Below are 21,149 nucleotides of genomic sequence, written 5' to 3'. Positions count from 1 at the left end.
AAAATTACCGAACACTTATTGGGAGGAACCGACTTCCCTCAGAATGCTCCCCAATATCACCTAAAATAACCGAACACTTATTGGGAGGAACGGACTTCCCTCAGAATGCTCCCCAATATCACCTAAAATTACCGAACACTTATTGGGAGGAACCGACTTCCCTCAGAATGCCTCCCAATATCACCTAAAATTACCGAACACCTATTGGGAGGAACCGACTTCCCTTAGAATGTCTCCCAATATCACCTAAAATTACCGAACACTTATTGGGAGGACCCAACTTCCCTAAGAATGTCTCCCAATATCACTTAAAATTGCCGAACACTTATTGGGAGGAACCGACTTCCCTCAGAATGCTCCCCAATATCACCTAGAATTACCGAACACTTATTGGGAGGAACCGACTTCCCTCAGAATGCTCCCCAATATCACCTAAAATTACCGAACACTTATTGGGAGGAACCGACTTCCCTCAGAATGCCTCCCAATATCACTTAAAATTGCCGAACACTTATTGGGAGGAACCGACTTCCCTCAGAATGCCCCCCAATATCACCTAAAATTACAAACACTTATTGGGAGGAACCGACTTCCCTCAGACTGCTCCCCAATATCACCTGAAATTACCGAACACTTATTGGGAGGAACCGACTTCCCTCAGAATGCCCCCCAATATCACCTAAAATTACCGAACACTTATTGGGAGGACCCAACTTTCTTAAGAATGCCCCCCAAAATCACCTAAATTACCGAACACTTATTGGGAGGAACCGACATCCCTCAGACTGCTCCCCAATATCACCTGAAATTACCGAACACTTATTGGGAGGAACCAACTTCCCTCAGAATGCCCCCTAATATCACCTAAAATTACCGAACACTTATTGGGAGGACCCAGCTTCCCTTGAAATGTCTCCAATATCACCTTAAATTACCGAACACTTATTGGGAGGACCCAGCTTCCTCAAGAATGTCCCGCAATATCACCTAAAATTACCAAACACTTATTGGGAGGACCCAACTGTCTTAAGAATGCCCCCTAATATCACCTAAACTTACCGAACACTTATTGGGAGGACCCAGCTTCCCTTAGAATGTCTCCCAATATCCCCTAAAATTACCGAACACTTATTGGGAGGAATCGACTTCCCTCAGAATAACCTAAATATCGCCTAAAATTACCGAACACTTATCGGGAGGAAATGACTTCCCTCAGGATGCTCTTTTATATCACCTACCTAAAATAACCGACCACTTACTGGGAGGACCCAGTTTCCCTAAGAATGTCCCCCAATATCACCACCTAAAATTACCGAACACTTATTGGGAGGAACCGATTTCCCTCAGAATGCTCCCCAATAACACCTAAAATTACCGAACACTTATTGGGAGGAACCAACTTCCCTCAGAATGCCCCCTAATATCACCTAAAATTACCGAACACTTATTGGGAGGACCCAGCTTCCCTTGAAATGTCTCCAATATCACCTTAAATTACCGAACACTTATTGGGAGGACCCAGCTTCCTCAAGAATGTCCCGCAATATCACCTAAAATTACCAAACACTTATTGGGAGGACCCAACTGTCTTAAGAATGCCCCCTAATATCACCTAAACTTACCGAACACTTATTGGGAGGACCCAGCTTCCCTTAGAATGTCTCCCAATATCCCCTAAAATTACCGAACACTTATTGGGAGGAACCGACTTCCCCCAGAATATCCCTAATATCACCTAAAATTACCGAACACTTATTGTGAGGAACCGACTTCCCTCAGAATGCTCCCCAATATCACCTAAAATAACCGAACACTTATTGGGAGGAACGGACTTCCCTCAGAATGCTCCCCAATATCACCTAAAATTACCGAACACTTATTGGGAGGAACCGACTTCCCTCAGAATGCCTCCCAATATCACCTAAAATTACCGAACACCTATTGGGAGGACCCAACTTCCCTAAGAATGTCTCCCAATATCACTTAAAATTGCCAAACACTTATTGGGAGGAACCGACTTCCCTCAGAATGCTCCCCAATATCACCTAGAATTACCGAACACTTATTGGGAGGAACCGACTTCCCTCAGAATGCTCCCCAATATCACCTAAAATTACCGAACACCTATTGGGAGGAACCGACTTCCCTTAGAATGTCTCCCAATATCACCTAAAATTACCGAACACTTATTGGGAGGAACCGACTTCCCTCAGAATGCCTCCCAATATCACTTAAAATTGCCGAACACTTATTGGGAGGAACCGACTTCCCTCAGAATGCTCCCCAATATCACCTAAAATTACCGAACACTTATTGGGAGGAACCGACTTCCCTCAGAATGCTCCCCAATATCACCTAAAATAACCGAACACTTATTGGGAGGAACGGACTTCCCTCAGAATGCTCCCCAATATCACCTAAAATTACCGAACACTTATTGGGAGGAACCGACTTCCCTCAGAATGCCTCCCAATACCACCTAAAATTACCGAACACCTATTGGGAGGAACCGACTTCCCTTAGAATGTCTCCCAATATCACCTAAAATTACCGAACACTTATTGGGAGGACCCAACTTCCCTAAGAATGTCTCCCAATATCACTTAAAATTGCCGAACACTTATTGGGAGGAACCGACTTCCCTCAGAATGCTCCCCAATATCACCTAGAATTACCGAACACTTATTGGGAGGAACCGACTTCCCTCAGAATGCTCCCCAATATCACCTAAAATTACCGAACACTTATTGGGAGGAACCGACTTCCCTCAGAATGCCTCCCAAAATCACCTAAAATTACCGAACACCTATTGGGAGGAACCGACTTCCCTTAGAATGTCTCCCAATATCACCTAAAATTACCGAACACTTATTGGGAGGACCCAACTTCCCTAAGAATGTCTCCCTATATCACTTAAAATTGCCGAACACTTATTGGGAGGAACCGACTTCCCTCAGAATGCTCCCCAATATCACCTAAAATTACCGAACACTTATTGGGAGGAACCGACTTCCCTCAGAATGCTCCCCAATATCACCTAAAATTACCGAACACTTATTGGGAGGAACCGACTTCCCTCAGAATGCCCTCCAGTATCACCTAAAATTACCGAACACTTATTGGGAGGACCCAACTGTCTTAACAATGCTTCCGAATATCACCTAAAATTACCGAACACTTATTGAGAGGAACCGACTTCCCTCAGAATGCCTCCCAATATCACCTGAAATTACCGAACACTTATTGGGAGGAACCGACTTCCCTCAGAATGCCCTCCAGTATCACCTAAAATTACCGAACACTTATTGGGAGGACCCAACTGTCTTAACAATGCTTCCGAATATAACCTAAAATTACCGAACACTTATTGGGAGGAACCGACTTCCCTCAGAATGCCCCCCAATATCACCTAAAATTACTGAACACTTATTGGGAGGAACCGACTTCCCTCAGAATGCCCCCCAATATCACCTAAAATTACCGAACACTTATTGGGAGGAACCTACTTCCCTCAGAATGCCTACCAATATCACCTAAAATTACCGAACACTTATTGGGAGGAACCGACTTCCCTCAGAATGCCTCCCAATATCACCTGAAATTACCGAACACTTATTGGGAGGAACCGACTTCCCTCAGAATGCCTCCCAATATCACCTAAAATTACCGAACACTTATTGGGAGGAACCGACTTCCCTCAGAATGCTCCCCAATATCACCTTAAATTACCGAACACTTATTGGGAGAAACCGACTTCCCTCAGAATGCCTCCCAATATCACCTGAAATTACCGAACACTTATTGGGAGGAATCGACTTCCCTCAGAATGCCCTCCAGTATCACCTAAAATTACCGAACATTTATTGGGAGGAACCGACTTCCCTCAGAATGTCCCCCCATTGTCACTTAAAATTACCGAACACTTATTGGGAGGAACCAACTTCCCTCAGAATGCCCCCCAATATCACCTAAAAATACCAAACACTTATTGGGAGGACCCAACTGTCTTAAGAATGCCCCCTAATATCACCTGAAATTACCGAACACTTATTGGGAGGACCCAGCTTCCCTTGAAATGTCTCCAATATCACCTTAAATTACCGAACACTTATTGGGAGGACCCAGCTTCCTCAAGAATGTCCCGCAATATCACCTAAAATTACCAAACACTTATTGGGAGGACCCAACTGTTTTAAGAATGCCCCCTAATATCACCTAAACTTACCGAACACTTATTGGGAGGACCCAGCGTCCCTTAGAATGTCTCCCAATATCCCCTAAAATTACCGAACACTTATTGGGAGGAACCGACTTCCCCCAGAATATCCCCAATATCACCTAAAATTACCGAACACTTATTGGGAGGAACCGACTTCCCTCAGAATGCTCCCCAATATCACCTAAAATAACCGAACACTTATTGGGAGGAACGGACTTCCCTCAGAATGCTCCCCAATATCACCTAAAATTACCGAACACTTATTGGGAGGAACCGACTTCCCTCAGAATGCCTCCCAATATCACCTAAAATTACCGAACACCTATTGGGAGGACCCAACTTTCCTAAGAATGTCTCCCAATATCACTTAAAATTGCCGAACACTTATTGGGAGGAACCGACTTCCCTCAGAATGCTCCCCAATATCACCTAGAATTACCGAACACTTATTGGGAGGAACCGACTTCCCTCAGAATGCTCCCCAATATCACCTAAAATTACCGAACACTTATTGGGAGGAACCGACTTCCCTCAGAATGCCTCCCAATATCACTTAAAATTGCCGAACACTTATTGGGAGGAACCGACTTCCCTCAGAATGCTCCCCAATATCACCTAAAATTACCGAACACTTATTGGGAGGAACCGACTTCCCTCAGAATGCTCCCCAATATCACCTAAAATAACCGAACACTTATTGGGAGGAACGGACTTCCCTCAGAATGCTCCCCAATATCACCTAAAATTACCGAACACTTATTGGGAGGAACCGACTTCCCTCAGAATGCCTCCCAATATCACCTAAAATTACCGAACACCTATTGGGAGGAACCGACTTCCCTTAGAATGTCTCCCAATATCACCTAAAATTACCGAACACTTATTGGGAGGACCCAACTTCCCTAAGAATGTCTCCCAATACTTCCCTCAGAATGCTCCCCAATATCACCTAGAATTACCGAACACTTATTGGGAGGAACCGACTTCCCTCAGAATGCTCCCCAATATCACCTAAAATTACCGAACACTTATTGGGAGGAACCGACTTCCCTCAGAATGCCTCCCAATATCACTTAAAATTGCCGAACACTTATTGGGAGGAACCGACTTCCCTCAGAATGCTCCCCAATATCACCTAAAATTACCGAACACTTATTGGGAGGAACCGACTTCCCTCAGAATGCTCCCCAATATCACCTAAAATAACCGAACACTTATTGGGATGAACGGACTTCCCTCAGAATGCTCCCCAATATCACCTAAAATTACCGAACACTTATAGGGAGGAACCGACTTCCCTCAGAATGCCTTCCAATATCACCTAAAATTACCGAACACCTATTGGGAGGAACCGACTTCCCTTAGAATGTCTCCCAATATCACCTAAAATTACCGAACACTTATTGGGAGGACCCAACTTCCCTAAGAATGTCTCCCAATATCACTTAAAATTGCCGAACACTTATTGGGAGGAACCGACTTCCCTCAGAATGCTCCCCAATATCACCTAAAATTACCGAACACTTATTGGGAGGAACCGACTTCCCTCAGAATGCTCCCCAATATCACCTAAAATTACCGAACACTTATTGGGAGGAACCGACTTCCCTCAGAATGCCTCCAGTATCACCTAAAATTACCGAACACTTATTGGGAGGACCCAACTGTCTTAACAATGCTTCCGAATATCACCTAAAATTACCGAACACTTATTGAGAGGAACCGACTTCCCTCAGAATGCCTCCCAATATCACCTGAAATTACCGAACACTTATTGGGAGGAACCGACTTCCCTCAGAATGCCCTCCAGTATCACCTAAAATTACCGAACACTTATTGGGAGGACCCAACTGTCTTAACAATGCTTCCGAATATAACCTAAAATTACCTAACACTTATTGGGAGGAACCGACTTCCCTCAGAATGCCCCCCAATATCACCTAAAATTACTGAACACTTATTGGGAGGAACCGACTTCCCTCAGAATGCCCCCCAATATCACCTAAAATTACCGAACACTTATTGGGAGGAACCTACTTCCCTCAGAATGCCTACCAATATCACCTAAAATTACCGAACACTTATTGGGAGGAACCGATTTCCCTCAGAATGCCTCCCAATATCACCTGAAATTACCGAACACTTATTGGGAGGAACCGACTTCCCTCAGAATGCCTCCCAATATCACCTAAAATTACCGAACACTTATTGGGAGGAACCGACTTCCCTCAGAATGCTCCCCAATATCACCTAAAATTACCGAACACTTATTGGGAGGAACCGACTTCCCTCAGAATGCCTCCCAATATCACCTGAAATTACCGAACACTTATTGGGAGGAATCGACTTCCCTCAGAATGCCCTCCAGTATCACCTAAAATTACCGAACATTTATTGGGAGGAACCGACTTCCCTCAGAATGTCCCCCCATTGTCACTTAAAATTACCGAACACTTATTGGGAGGACCCAACTTCCCTAAGAATGTCTCCCAATATCACTTAAAATTACCGAACACTTATTGGGAGGAACCGACTTCCCTCAGAATGCCCTCCAGTATCACCTAAAATTACCGAACACTTATTGGGAGGACCCAACTGTCTTAACAATGCCCCCGAATATCACCTAAAATTACCGAACACTTATTGAGAGGAACCGACTTCCCTCAGAATGCCTCCCAATATCACCTGAAATTACCGAACACTTATTGGGAGGAATCGACTTCCCTCAGAATGCCCTCCAGTATCACCTAAAATTACCGAACACTTATTGAGAGGACCCAACTGTCTTAACAATGACCCCGAATATCACCTAAATTTACCGAACACTTATTGAGAGGACCCAACTGTCTTAACAATGCTTCCGAATATCACCTAAAATTACCGAACACTTATTGAGAGGAACCGACTTCCCTCAGAATGCCGAACACTAATTGGGAGGAACCGACTTCCCTCAGAATGCCCCCTAATATCACCTAAAATTACCGAACACTTATTGGGAGGAACCGACATCCCTCAGAATGCCCCCTAATATCACCTAAAATTACCGAACACTTATTGGGAGGAACCGACTTCCCTCAGAATGCCCCCTAATATCACCTAAAATTACCGAACACTTATTGGGAAGAACCAACTTCCCTAAGAATGCCTCCCATTATCACCTAAAATTACCGAACACTTATTGGGAGGAACCGACTTCCCTCAGAATGCTCCCCAATATCACCTAAAATTACCGAACACTTATTGGGAGGAACCGACTTCCCTCAGAATGCTCCCCAATATCACCTAAAATAACCGAACACTTATTGGGAGGAACGGACTTCCCTCAGAATGCTCCCCAATATCACCTAAAATTACCGAACACTTATTGGGAGGAACCGACTTCCCTCAGAATGCCTCCCAATACCACCTAAAATTACCGAACACCTATTGGGAGGAACCGACTTCCCTTAGAATGTCTCCCAATATCACCTAAAATTACCGAACACTTATTGGGAGGACCCAACTTCCCTAAGAATGTCTCCCAATATCACTTAAAATTGCCGAACACTTATTGGGAGGAACCGACTTCCCTCAGAATGCTCCCCAATATCACCTAGAATTACCGAACACTTATTGGGAGGAACCGACTTCCCTCAGAATGCTCCCCAATATCACCTAAAATTACCGAACACTTATTGGGAGGAACCGACTTCCCTCAGAATGCCTCCCAAAATCACCTAAAATTACCGAACACCTATTGGGAGGAACCGACTTCCCTTAGAATGTCTCCCAATATCACCTAAAATTACCGAACACTTATTGGGAGGACCCAACTTCCCTAAGAATGTCTCCCTATATCACTTAAAATTGCCGAACACTTATTGGGAGGAACCGACTTCCCTCAGAATGCTCCCCAATATCACCTAAAATTACCGAACACTTATTGGGAGGAACCGACTTCCCTCAGAATGCTCCCCAATATCACCTAAAATTACCGAACACTTATTGGGAGGAACCGACTTCCCTCAGAATGCCCTCCAGTATCACCTAAAATTACCGAACACTTATTGGGAGGACCCAACTGTCTTAACAATGCTTCCGAATATCACCTAAAATTACCGAACACTTATTGAGAGGAACCGACTTCCCTCAGAATGCCTCCCAATATCACCTGAAATTACCGAACACTTATTGGGAGGAACCGACTTCCCTCAGAATGCCCTCCAGTATCACCTAAAATTACCGAACACTTATTGGGAGGACCCAACTGTCTTAACAATGCTTCCGAATATAACCTAAAATTACCGAACACTTATTGGGAGGAACCGACTTCCCTCAGAATGCCCCCCAATATCACCTAAAATTACTGAACACTTATTGGGAGGAACCGACTTCCCTCAGAATGCCCCCCAATATCACCTAAAATTACCGAACACTTATTGGGAGGAACCTACTTCCCTCAGAATGCCTACCAATATCACCTAAAATTACCGAACACTTATTGGGAGGAACCGACTTCCCTCAGAATGCCTCCCAATATCACCTGAAATTACCGAACACTTATTGGGAGGAACCGACTTCCCTCAGAATGCCTCCCAATATCACCTAAAATTACCGAACACTTATTGGGAGGAACCGACTTCCCTCAGAATGCTCCCCAATATCACCTTAAATTACCGAACACTTATTGGGAGAAACCGACTTCCCTCAGAATGCCTCCCAATATCACCTGAAATTACCGAACACTTATTGGGAGGAATCGACTTCCCTCAGAATGCCCTCCAGTATCACCTAAAATTACCGAACATTTATTGGGAGGAACCGACTTCCCTCAGAATGTCCCCCCATTGTCACTTAAAATTACCGAACACTTATTGGGAGGAACCAACTTCCCTCAGAATGCCCCCCAATATCACCTAAAAATACCAAACACTTATTGGGAGGACCCAACTGTCTTAAGAATGCCCCCTAATATCACCTGAAATTACCGAACACTTATTGGGAGGACCCAGCTTCCCTTGAAATGTCTCCAATATCACCTTAAATTACCGAACACTTATTGGGAGGACCCAGCTTCCTCAAGAATGTCCCGCAATATCACCTAAAATTACCAAACACTTATTGGGAGGACCCAACTGTCTTAAGAATGCCCCCTAATATCACCTAAACTTACCGAACACTTATTGGGAGGACCCAGCGTCCCTTAGAATGTCTCCCAATATCCCCTAAAATTACCGAACACTTATTGGGAGGAACCGACTTCCCCCAGAATATCCCCAATATCACCTAAAATTACCGAACACTTATTGGGAGGAACCGACTTCCCTCAGAATGCTCCCCAATATCACCTAAAATAACCGAACACTTATTGGGAGGAACGGACTTCCCTCAGAATGCTCCCCAATATCACCTAAAATTACCGAACACTTATTGGGAGGAACCGACTTCCCTCAGAATGCCTCCCAATATCACCTAAAATTACCGAACACCTATTGGGAGGACCCAACTTTCCTAAGAATGTCTCCCAATATCACTTAAAATTGCCGAACACTTATTGGGAGGAACCGACTTCCCTCAGAATGCTCCCCAATATCACCTAGAATTACCGAACACTTATTGGGAGGAACCGACTTCCCTCAGAATGCTCCCCAATATCACCTAAAATTACCGAACACTTATTGGGAGGAACCGACTTCCCTCAGAATGCCTCCCAATATCACTTAAAATTGCCGAACACTTATTGGGAGGAACCGACTTCCCTCAGAATGCTCCCCAATATCACCTAAAATTACCGAACACTTATTGGGAGGAACCGACTTCCCTCAGAATGCTCCCCAATATCACCTAAAATAACCGAACACTTATTGGGAGGAACGGACTTCCCTCAGAATGCTCCCCAATATCACCTAAAATTACCGAACACTTATTGGGAGGAACCGACTTCCCTCAGAATGCCTCCCAATATCACCTAAAATTACCGAACACCTATTGGGAGGAACCGACTTCCCTTAGAATGTCTCCCAATATCACCTAAAATTACCGAACACTTATTGGGAGGACCCAACTTCCCTAAGAATGTCTCCCAATATCACTTAAAATTGCCGAACACTTATTGGGAGGAACCGACTTCCCTCAGAATGCTCCCCAATATCACCTAGAATTACCGAACACTTATTGGGAGGAACCGACTTCCCTCAGAATGCTCCCCAATATCACCTAAAATTACCGAACACTTATTGGGAGGAACCGACTTCCCTCAGAATGCCTCCCAATATCACTTAAAATTGCCGAACACTTATTGGGAGGAACCGACTTCCCTCAGAATGCTCCCCAATATCACCTAAAATTACCGAACACTTATTGGGAGGAACCGACTTCCCTCAGAATGCTCCCCAATATCACCTAAAATAACCGAACACTTATTGGGATGAACGGACTTCCCTCAGAATGCTCCCCAATATCACCTAAAATTACCGAACACTTATAGGGAGGAACCGACTTCCCTCAGAATGCCTTCCAATATCACCTAAAATTACCGAACACCTATTGGGAGGAACCGACTTCCCTTAGAATGTCTCCCAATATCACCTAAAATTACCGAACACTTATTGGGAGGACCCAACTTCCCTAAGAATGTCTCCCAATATCACTTAAAATTGCCGAACACTTATTGGGAGGAACCGACTTCCCTCAGAATGCTCCCCAATATCACCTAAAATTACCGAACACTTATTGGGAGGAACCGACTTCCCTCAGAATGCTCCCCAATATCACCTAAAATTACCGAACACTTATTGGGAGGAACCGACTTCCCTCAGAATGCCTCCAGTATCACCTAAAATTACCGAACACTTATTGGGAGGACCCAACTGTCTTAACAATGCTTCCGAATATCACCTAAAATTACCGAACACTTATTGAGAGGAACCGACTTCCCTCAGAATGCCTCCCAATATCACCTGAAATTACCGAACACTTATTGGGAGGAACCGACTTCCCTCAGAATGCCCTCCAGTATCACCTAAAATTACCGAACACTTATTGGGAGGACCCAACTGTCTTAACAATGCTTCCGAATATAACCTAAAATTACCGAACACTTATTGGGAGGAACCGACTTCCCTCAGAATGCCCCCCAATATCACCTAAAATTACTGAACACTTATTGGGAGGAACCGACTTCCCTCAGAATGCCCCCCAATATCACCTAAAATTACCGAACACTTATTGGGAGGAACCTACTTCCCTCAGAATGCCTACCAATATCACCTAAAATTACCGAACACTTATTGGGAGGAACCGATTTCCCTCAGAATGCCTCCCAATATCACCTGAAATTACCGAACACTTATTGGGAGGAACCGACTTCCCTCAGAATGCCTCCCAATATCACCTAAAATTACCGAACACTTATTGGGAGGAACCGACTTCCCTCAGAATGCTCCCCAATATCACCTAAAATTACCGAACACTTATTGGGAGGAACCGACTTCCCTCAGAATGCCTCCCAATATCACCTGAAATTACCGAACACTTATTGGGAGGAATCAACTTCCCTCAGAATGCCCTCCAGTATCACCTAAAATTACCGAACATTTATTGGGAGGAACCGACTTCCCTCAGAATGTCCCCCCATTGTCACTTAAAATTACCGAACACTTATTGGGAGGACCCAACTTCCCTAAGAATGTCTCCCAATATCACTTAAAATTACCGAACACTTATTGGGAGGAACCGACTTCCCTCAGAATGCCCTCCAGTATCACCTAAAATTACCGAACACTTATTGGGAGGACCCAACTGTCTTAACAATGCCCCCGAATATCACCTAAAATTACCGAACACTTATTGAGAGGAACCGACTTCCCTCAGAATGCCTCCCAATATCACCTGAAATTACCGAACACTTATTGGGAGGAATCGACTTCCCTCAGAATGCCCTCCAGTATCACCTAAAATTACCGAACACTTATTGGGAGGACCCAACTGTCTTAACAATGACCCCGAATATCACCTAAATTTACCGAACACTTATTGAGAGGACCCAACTGTCTTAACAATGCTTCCGAATATCACCTAAAATTACCGAACACTTATTGAGAGGAACCGACTTCCCTCAGAATGCCGAACACTAATTGGGAGGAACCGACTTCCCTCAGAATGCCCCCTAATATCACCTAAAATTACCGAACACTTATTGGGAGGAACCGACATCCCTCAGAATGCCCCCTAATATCACCTAAAATTACCGAACACTTATTGGGAGGAACCGACTTCCCTCAGAATGCCCCCTAATATCACCTAAAATTACCGAACACTTATTGGGAAGAACCAACTTCCCTAAGAATGCCTCCCATTATCACCTAAAATTACCGAACACTTATTGGGAGGAACCGACTTCCCTCAGAATGCCCCCTAATATCACCTAAAATTACCGAACACTTATTGGGAGGCATCGACTTCCCTCAGAATGCCCCCTAATATCACCTAAAATTACCGAACACTTATTGGGAGGAACCAACTTCCCTAAGAATGCCTCCCATTATCACCTAAAATTACCGAACACTTATTGGGAGGAACCGGCTTCCCTCAGAATGCCCCCTAATATCACCTAAAATTACCGAACACTTATTGGGAGGAACCAACTTCCCTCAGAATGCCCCCTAATATCACCTAAAATTACCGAACACTTATTGGGAGGAACCGACTTCCCTCAGAATGCCCCCTAATATCACCTAAAATTACCGAACACTTATTGGGAGGAACCAACTTCCCTCAGAATGTCAACTAATATCACCTAAAATTACCGAACACTTATTGGGAGGCATCGACTTCCCTCAGAATGCCCCCTAATATCACCTAAAATTACCGAACACCTATTGGGAGGAACCGACTTCCCTCAGAATGCCCCCTAATATCACCTAAAATTACCGAACACTTATTGGGAGGAACCAACTTCCCTCAGAATGCCCCCTAATATCACCTAAAATTACCGAACACTTATTGGGAGGCATCGACTTCCCTCAGAATGTCCCTTAATATCACCTAAAATTACCGAATACTTATTGGGAGGAACCGACTTCCCTCAGAATGCCCCCTAATATCACCTAAAATTACCGAACACTTATTGGGAGGAACCGACTTCCCTCAGAATGCCCCCTAATATCACCTAAAATTACCGAACACTTATTGGGAGGCATCGACTTCCCTCAGAATGCCCCCTAATATCACCTTAAATTACCGAACACTTATTGGGAGGAACCGACTTCCCTCAGAATGCCCCCTAATATCACCTAAAATTACCGAACACTTATTGGGAGGAACCTACTTCCCTCAGAATGCCCCCTAATATCACCTAAAATTACCGAACACTTATTGGGAGGCATCGACTTCCCTCAGAATGCCCCCTAATATCACCTAAAATTACCGAACACTTATTGGGAGGAACCAACTTCCCTCAGAATGCCCCCTAATATCACCTAAAATTACCGAACACTTATTGGGAGGCATCGACTTCCCTCAGAATGCCCCCTAATATCACCTAAAATTACCGAACACTTATTGGGAGGAACCGACTTCCCTCAGAATGCCCCCTAATATCACCTAAAATTACCGAACACTTATTGGGAGGCATCGACTTCCCTCAGAATGCCCCCTAATATCACCTAAAATTACCGAACACTTATTGGGAGGAACCGACTTCCCTCAGAATGCCCCCTAATATCACCTAAAATTACCGAACACTTATTGGGAGGCATCGACTTCCCTCAGAATGCCCCCTAATATCACCTAAAATTACCGAACACTTATTGGGAGGCATCGACTTCCCTCAGAATGCCCCCTAATATCACCTAAAATTACCGAACACTAATTGGGAGGAACCGACTTCCCTCAGAATGCCCCCTAATATCACCTAAAATTACCGAACACTAATTGGGAAGAACCGACTTCCCTAAGAATGCCTCCCACTATCACCTAAAATTACCGAACACTAATTGGGAGGAACCAACTTCCCTCAGAATGCTCCCCAATATCACCTAAAATTACCGAACACTTATTGGGAGGCATCGACTTCCCTCAGAATGCCCCCCTAATATCACCTAAAATTACCGAACACTTATTGGGAGGAACCGACTTCCCTCAGAATGCCCCCTAATATCACCTAAAATTACCGAACACTTATTGGGAGGCATCGACTTTCCTCAGAATGCCCCCTAATATCACCTAAAATTACCGAACACTTATTGGGAGGCATCGACTTCCCTCAGAATGCCCCCTAATATCACCTAAAATTACCGAACACTTATTGGGAGGAACCGACATCCCTCAGAATGCCCCCTAATATCACCTAAAATTACCGAACACTTATTGGGAGGAACCGACTTCCCTCAGAATGCCCCCTAATATCACCTAAAATTACCGAACACTTATTGGGAGGAACCAACTTCCCTAAGAATGCCTCCCACTATCACCTAAAATTACCGAACACTTATTGGGAGGAACCGACTTTCATCAGAATGCCCCCTAATATCACCTAAAATTACCGAACACTTATTGGGAGGAACCGACTTCCCTCAGAATGCCCCCTAATATCACCTAAAATTACCGAACACTTATTGGGAGGAACCAACTTCCCTAAGAATGCCTCCCACTATCACCTAAAATTACCGAACACTTATTGGGAGGAACCGACTTTCATCAGAATGCCCCCTAATATCACCTAAAATTACCGAACACTTATTGGGAGGAACCGACTTCCCTCAGAATGCCCCCTAATATCACCTAAAATTACCGAACACTTATTGGGACGAACCGACTTCCCCCAGAATGCCCCCTAATATCACCTAAAATTACCGAACACTTATTGGGAGGAACCAACTTCCCTCAGAATGCCCCCTAATATCACCTAAAATTACCGAACACTTATTGGGAGGAACCGACTTCCCCCAGAATGCCCCCTAATATCACCTAAAATTAGCGAACACTTATTGGGAGGAACCAACTTCCCTAAGAATGCCTCCCATTATCACCTAAAATTACCGAACACTTATTGGGAGGAACCGACTTCCCTCAGAATGCCCCCTAATATCACCTAAAATTACCGAACACTTATTGGGAGGAACCAACTTCCCTCAGAATGCCCCCTAATATCACCTAAAATTACCGAACACTTTTTGGGAGGAACCAACTTCCCTAAGAATGCCTCCCATTATCACCTAAAATTACCGAACACTTATTGGGAGGCATCGACTTTCCTCAGAATGCCCCCTAATATCACCTAAAATTACCGAACACTTATTGGGAGGAACCGACTTCCCTCAATAATCCACCTTAATATCTCCCATTCATACCTTAAATAGTACAGAACAGACTGTGTACCCGATGGTATGTAATGCCAGAAAAAAGAATAATCACAGCTTATTTAGCAAATTAGCTGTAATTATACAACACTAATAAATTAACACACATTAATTATGGAATTATTCATTAAATTACTTATTTAAAATCAATAAAATAATATCTGACTTCGTCAGCATAACCCCACCCCATCTGAATAGCACCGCAGTTTGACTGCGAGTGCAAGGAAACCCAACTCGGCAAAGGAATTTAAACACCACGCAGCTCGTCTTGCTCTCGGCGACCAACATTAGTATCGCTACTAGCATATCAATGTTTTAAAAATCTTGCGCGCGTCCTCTCGCACGCAACCTCCGCATTGCTTTCCGCCACAGCGGAAATTCGATGCGCTGCTTTAAACTGTGCGCATTCCCCACATCAACAATAACAGAGGCATAGTCATGGCTACAAACTCTCCACCCGAACGACCAACTCGCCCAGATTGGTGCAATGTTTGTTATGCACAACCAAACATATCACCAATCAGGACCAGTTGGTTGGTTGTGTGGCAATGTTTGGCTACTCATGTGCGTTGCAATAGTTTCTCTTGCCTGCTGTTGGGAGAGTAAACAGCAAGCACACGAACGGGAAGTGCTGCCAAAGCACGGTTCAATGAAATCGGGGCGATGTTTTTCGCGATTCGATGAGTTTCTTACCTAACTTTGAATTAATTATTGTGGCCAAACTACAAAAAATTCAATGTTAGTCCCAAAGAGAGTTTGGTAGAAAACAACATAAACAATCTTTTGTAGAATATCACTTTTCTACTTTACTACGTGTTTTCATTAAATAACAACAAAAATACCTAAAAAAAAGAGCATTTTTTTCGGCTTTTGCCGCAAACTTTCCAAAATTTAAGTATGTTAATTACTTTAGATCGAGTTTTTGTCCAAGAAGCATAACAGCACAATGGTTCAGGCTTTCAATTCATGCAAAAAGATTGAGATTTTGATCAAAGATAGCTGAGATACAATTTTTTAAAGTTTTGCATTTTAAAAATCATAGAATTTTGAATAACTCACTTAGCAGTGATTTGCGACCCCATGTTCCTTGGGCACTTTTTCATATCTCATTAAGACCTATCTGCCCTCAAATTATTTAAAGTCCGGAAACAAACACCCTGTATACACCAGCCACGGTGATACAATATAAGAATGAGAAAAATAAATTGATAAAAGAAAACCACGATACCCCTTCGGGAGGACACGTAGGTATTAACAAATTACTCCAAAAACTTAGACGTAACTATTACTGGAAAAATATGAAAGACAGTATTTCTAAATATGTGAAGAACTGTACTTCATGTAAAATTAATAAACATAAAATTAAAACAAAGGAACATTTCGAAAAATCAACTACTCCTACCAAACCTTTTGAATTAATTTCAATTGATACAGTAGGACCACTTACTAGATCGAATAAAGGAAATCGTTACGCATTGACTATACAATGTGATCTAACGAAATATATAATTGCAGTACCTATAGTAGATAAACAAGCGAGTACACTAGCCAAGGCTCTAGTGGAAAACTTTATTTTAATTTATGGCTGCCCAAGGACAATCAAATCCGACATGGGTACGGAATACAAAAATGAAACGTTTCAACACATCTGTAACATTCTTATAATAGACCAAAAATTTTCCACAGCATATCATCCAGAAACCATAGGAGCTCTCGAAAGAAGTCATCGTTGTTTAAACGAATACCTCAGGCAAATCATCAATGAACAACATGATGATTGGGACTCATGGTTACCATATTTTACTTTTTTCTATAACACTACTGTCACAACTCCAATGAATAAAAGACTAGTTGTAGTTTAGGTCTATTTACTTCGGAGGTTGGAACAGTAATCATTGTAGAAAAGTATAATGTCAAACAACTTAATTAACATAGGCTTCTTTGATCATAGCTTCAGGCCATTCCTCTATAACATCTCCCCCTTCAGAAAAGATCATATGGCGAGAGCCACGAAGGAAGCCTTCGGTTTCGTATCGGGTTGTTAGTAGGTTGGGGTTCATTATCTTCAACATTGTCTGCAGGAACATCTTCTTCAATTAGCGGAGGTAGCATTTCTTCAGGTTGTATATCTTCAGGTGGCAGTTCTTCGGTTGGTTGTTGAACCTCCATCGGATTCTGCGGATGTTCATCGATTGGATCATTGCGGTTGATTGAACATGGGATAGGAATATTGAATTCTTCAAGCAGCATTGTCCATGGTAGCTGATGATCTGCATCGACATCTTCGAAGGAAGTTTCCAGATGACGTCCTCTCAATTGGTTGGTGTGAGAGCGGATAAGACGACCATTGTCCAAAAGTACATTGTAGTTCACAGAACCTTTCCTCTCAATGATCTTGCCAGGAACCCAAGTGGTCACATTTCGATGGTGAATCTGCGCATATACCAGATCGTCAGCAGAAAACTCTCTTTTCACGGTCCCATGACGTCGATTGAACTGTTTGTTTTGCTTGTCGTTCACGGCTACGGAGGTAGTTCTCCTAGGCTTCAGCAAATCTAACGGTGTAGAGACAGTTCTTCCAAGGAAAAGCTCTGCAGGAGACTTGCCATTAGGTGCGCTTCGATTCGGGGTCGACCGGTAGACGGACAGGAAAGTTTGAAGATGCTGAAACGTCGTGGTTTTTCCTCCTTCTCGAAGCTTCTTGAGTCCTCTCTTAAGGGTGTCTACGAAGCGCTCAGCCTGTCCATTAGACTGCGGATGGTATGGTGCAATTGTCAAGTGCGTTATTCCATTTTCATCACAAAACTGCTTGAAGCGGGCGCTAACAAATTGCGTTCCGTTGTCCGAAACGAGTGTCCTTGGATTACCAAATCTTGCAAAGATTTCCTGAAGTATGTCCAGCGTCGCTGATGTGGTAGTGCTTCGTGTACGAAAAATTTCCGGCCATTTTGAGAAAGCGTCGATTACCAGAAAATAGTAGAAACCGTCAATCGGGCCAGCATAATCTATGTGCACTCTCTCCCACGGCTTCGATGGAACAGGCCACGATTCCAAATCCGTTTTGCGAGGTGACTTGGCAGCTTCAGCACATGATCTGCAGCACCGGACAAGTCCTTCGATGTCATCATCAATCTTGGGCCAGTAGACGAAACTTCTTGTAAGCGACTTCATCCGGTCCATTCCTGGGTGACCTCTATGTAGCTGCTGAAGAATGCGTTTCCGAAAACGAACAGGAACAACAACTCGATCTCCGAACATGATGCATCCTTGGACGATTTGAAGACTGTCCCGGCGAGTGAAAAACTGCTGGACGGCTGCGTCACTAATCTCCGTGGAATGTTCGGGCCAACCTTCGTTTATGTGAAGCATAACTGATTTCAGAGCGGAATCCTTCGAGCTTTCAGCAGCGATCATTTCTGACGTCACTGGTAGACTTGATGTGGAATCACTGAGAACGGCTTGAACATCGGCTTCCATCTGTATAGAAGCAATGACATACTCCTCGTCGACTCGTTCATGGCACTTCATCAATCTTGAAAGCAAGTCAGCATGTCCGAATTCCTCAGTTTTCACAAATTGGATGTCGAAGTTGTACAGCATCAGTGTTAAAGCCCAACGTTGAAGTCGGTTGGCAGTGTATACAGGAATGCCTTTCTTGCTTCCTAACACCTTGAGTAGCGGTTTGTGGTCCGTTTGCAAAATAAATTTCCGACCGAATAGCATCTTATGGAAGCGGGTTACAGCGAACACTAGAGCCAGGGCTTCTTTCTCAATTTGTCCGTAATTCTGTTCTGCAGCGGTGAGAGATCTTGAAACATGCGAAATAGCCTTCACTGATCCGTTCGGAAAACGATGCATAATAACTGCGCCTACGCCATCTTTTGATGCATCTCCTGCGACAATAATGTCCTTGTTTGGGTCAAAATGGGTCAGCAACAGGTCTGATTTCAGCAGCGTTTTGAATTTCTCAAACGATTTCTGGCAGCTATCCGTCCATTCCCACTTAACGTTCTTCTTCAGCAAGTAGTCCATGGGTGCTCGTAGATCCTTCATTTGCTTGACGAAACGTCCATAATAATTGATGGCTCCAAGGTATGATCGAAGCTGCGACACGTTCTTGGGAGCTGGCATCTGCGAAATAGCACTTGTCTTCGCTGGATCTGGTCGTAAACCGTCTTGATCGATGATGTGTCCTAGGAACTTGATTTGTGAGAGACCAAACCGGCATTTATCCATCCTCAAATGAAATCCGTATGCCTTGATCCTTTCCAGAACTTCATTGAGACGTTGGTCATGTTCCTCCTTAGTCCTACCGGCAATCATGATGTCATCCAGATACGGTTTAACTCCTGGAATGCCGGCGACCATGCTATCGATGATTCGTTGAAATGCACCGGGGGCGGACTTGATTCCAGGTGGCAAGCGGTTGTATTTGAACAGTCCTCGATGAGTGTTGATGGTCAGGTACTTTTGCGATTCCTCCTCAACCTCGACTTGCAGGTACGCATCCGAAAGATCGAGTTGGGAGAAATATCGGCAGCCTGCAAGATCAGCGAAAATATCGTCTGGGTGCGGAAGTGGGTGTCCATCTGATTCTAGCGCATTGTTCAGTCCAGTAGAGTAATCGCCACAAATTCGAACGGACACGTTGTCAGATTTCCGGACCACGACTATCGGTGTGGCCCAGTCGGAAAACTTCACTGGAGAGATTATTCCCTTGTCTTGAAGGCGTTGGAGTTCGGCATCAACCTTTGGAAGTGCTGCATATGCGACTGGTCGTTTTGGACAGTACACTGGACGGGCATCGGGTTTCAGGTATAGTTTCACTTTTGCTTTTGTGCACTTACCAAGTGAGCTCTGGAACACTTCGGGGAACTTCAAACGGAGTTTTTCAACGGTGTCTTGCGGCTTTTGATGGACAGCGTTCACCAGCGAATTGAAGGGTACAGCCCACAGATCGAACAGTTCGATTGTGTCTATTCCAAGGACATTCAAATCTGGGTTTGATGACACGTAGACAATACCTTCGTTTGTTGAATTCTTGATGGTAAGCTGGGCCTTGAATTCGCCAACGATGTTGATTCTGTCACCGGAAGCGCTGATAGCTGCGATCTCCGAGGTTTCGATAGTTGGTTTCCCGATTGCTTCCCAGGTCGGTGTAGAGATAATCGTGATATCCGATGCACAATCCAGTTGAAGCGTCGCCTGATTTCCGTTGATTCCAAGAGTGACGAATTTCCTCTTTCCTTGGAGGTCGATACGCTTCACCGAAATTCCTTTAGACTTCACATACTCTTTCGTCTTCGATTTGTCGAATTTTCTTCCAGGTCTGGATTTCGTTTCCGCCGTAGAGCAGTATCCCATCCTCGTCGCCAATTGTCACAACTCCAATGAATAAAAGACTAGTTGTAGTTTAGGTCTATTTTTTCGGAGGTTGGAACAGTAATCATTGTAGAAAAGTATAATGTCAAACAACTTAATTAACATAGGCTTCTTTGATCATAGCTTCAGGCCATTCCTCTATAACAACTACACCACACACCGAACATTCTTTTGCACCATTTGAACTTGTCTTTGGTACTCAAGTAAAT

The 21,149-nt window shown here is 43.9% G+C and overlaps 1 protein-coding gene across 1 annotated transcript; it reads right to left on the bottom strand.

The window, feature by feature from the left end:
• Positions 1-17,541: 17,541 nt before the first annotated feature.
• On the bottom strand, positions 17,542-20,922 carry LOC134284749 (uncharacterized protein K02A2.6-like). Its single transcript, XM_062843983.1, has one exon. The coding sequence runs from the start codon at positions 20,920-20,922 to the stop codon at positions 17,542-17,544; it is 3,381 nt and encodes a 1,126-aa protein (XP_062699967.1).
• Positions 20,923-21,149: the final 227 nt, after the last annotated feature.

This window comes from Aedes albopictus, unplaced genomic scaffold (assembly GCF_035046485.1).
Source record: "Aedes albopictus strain Foshan unplaced genomic scaffold, AalbF5 HiC_scaffold_69, whole genome shotgun sequence".
Taxonomy (NCBI): Eukaryota; Metazoa; Arthropoda; class Insecta; order Diptera; family Culicidae; genus Aedes; species Aedes albopictus.
Note: the sequence above shows the minus strand (reverse complement) of the source record. Positions and strands in the feature narration are given on the sequence as shown.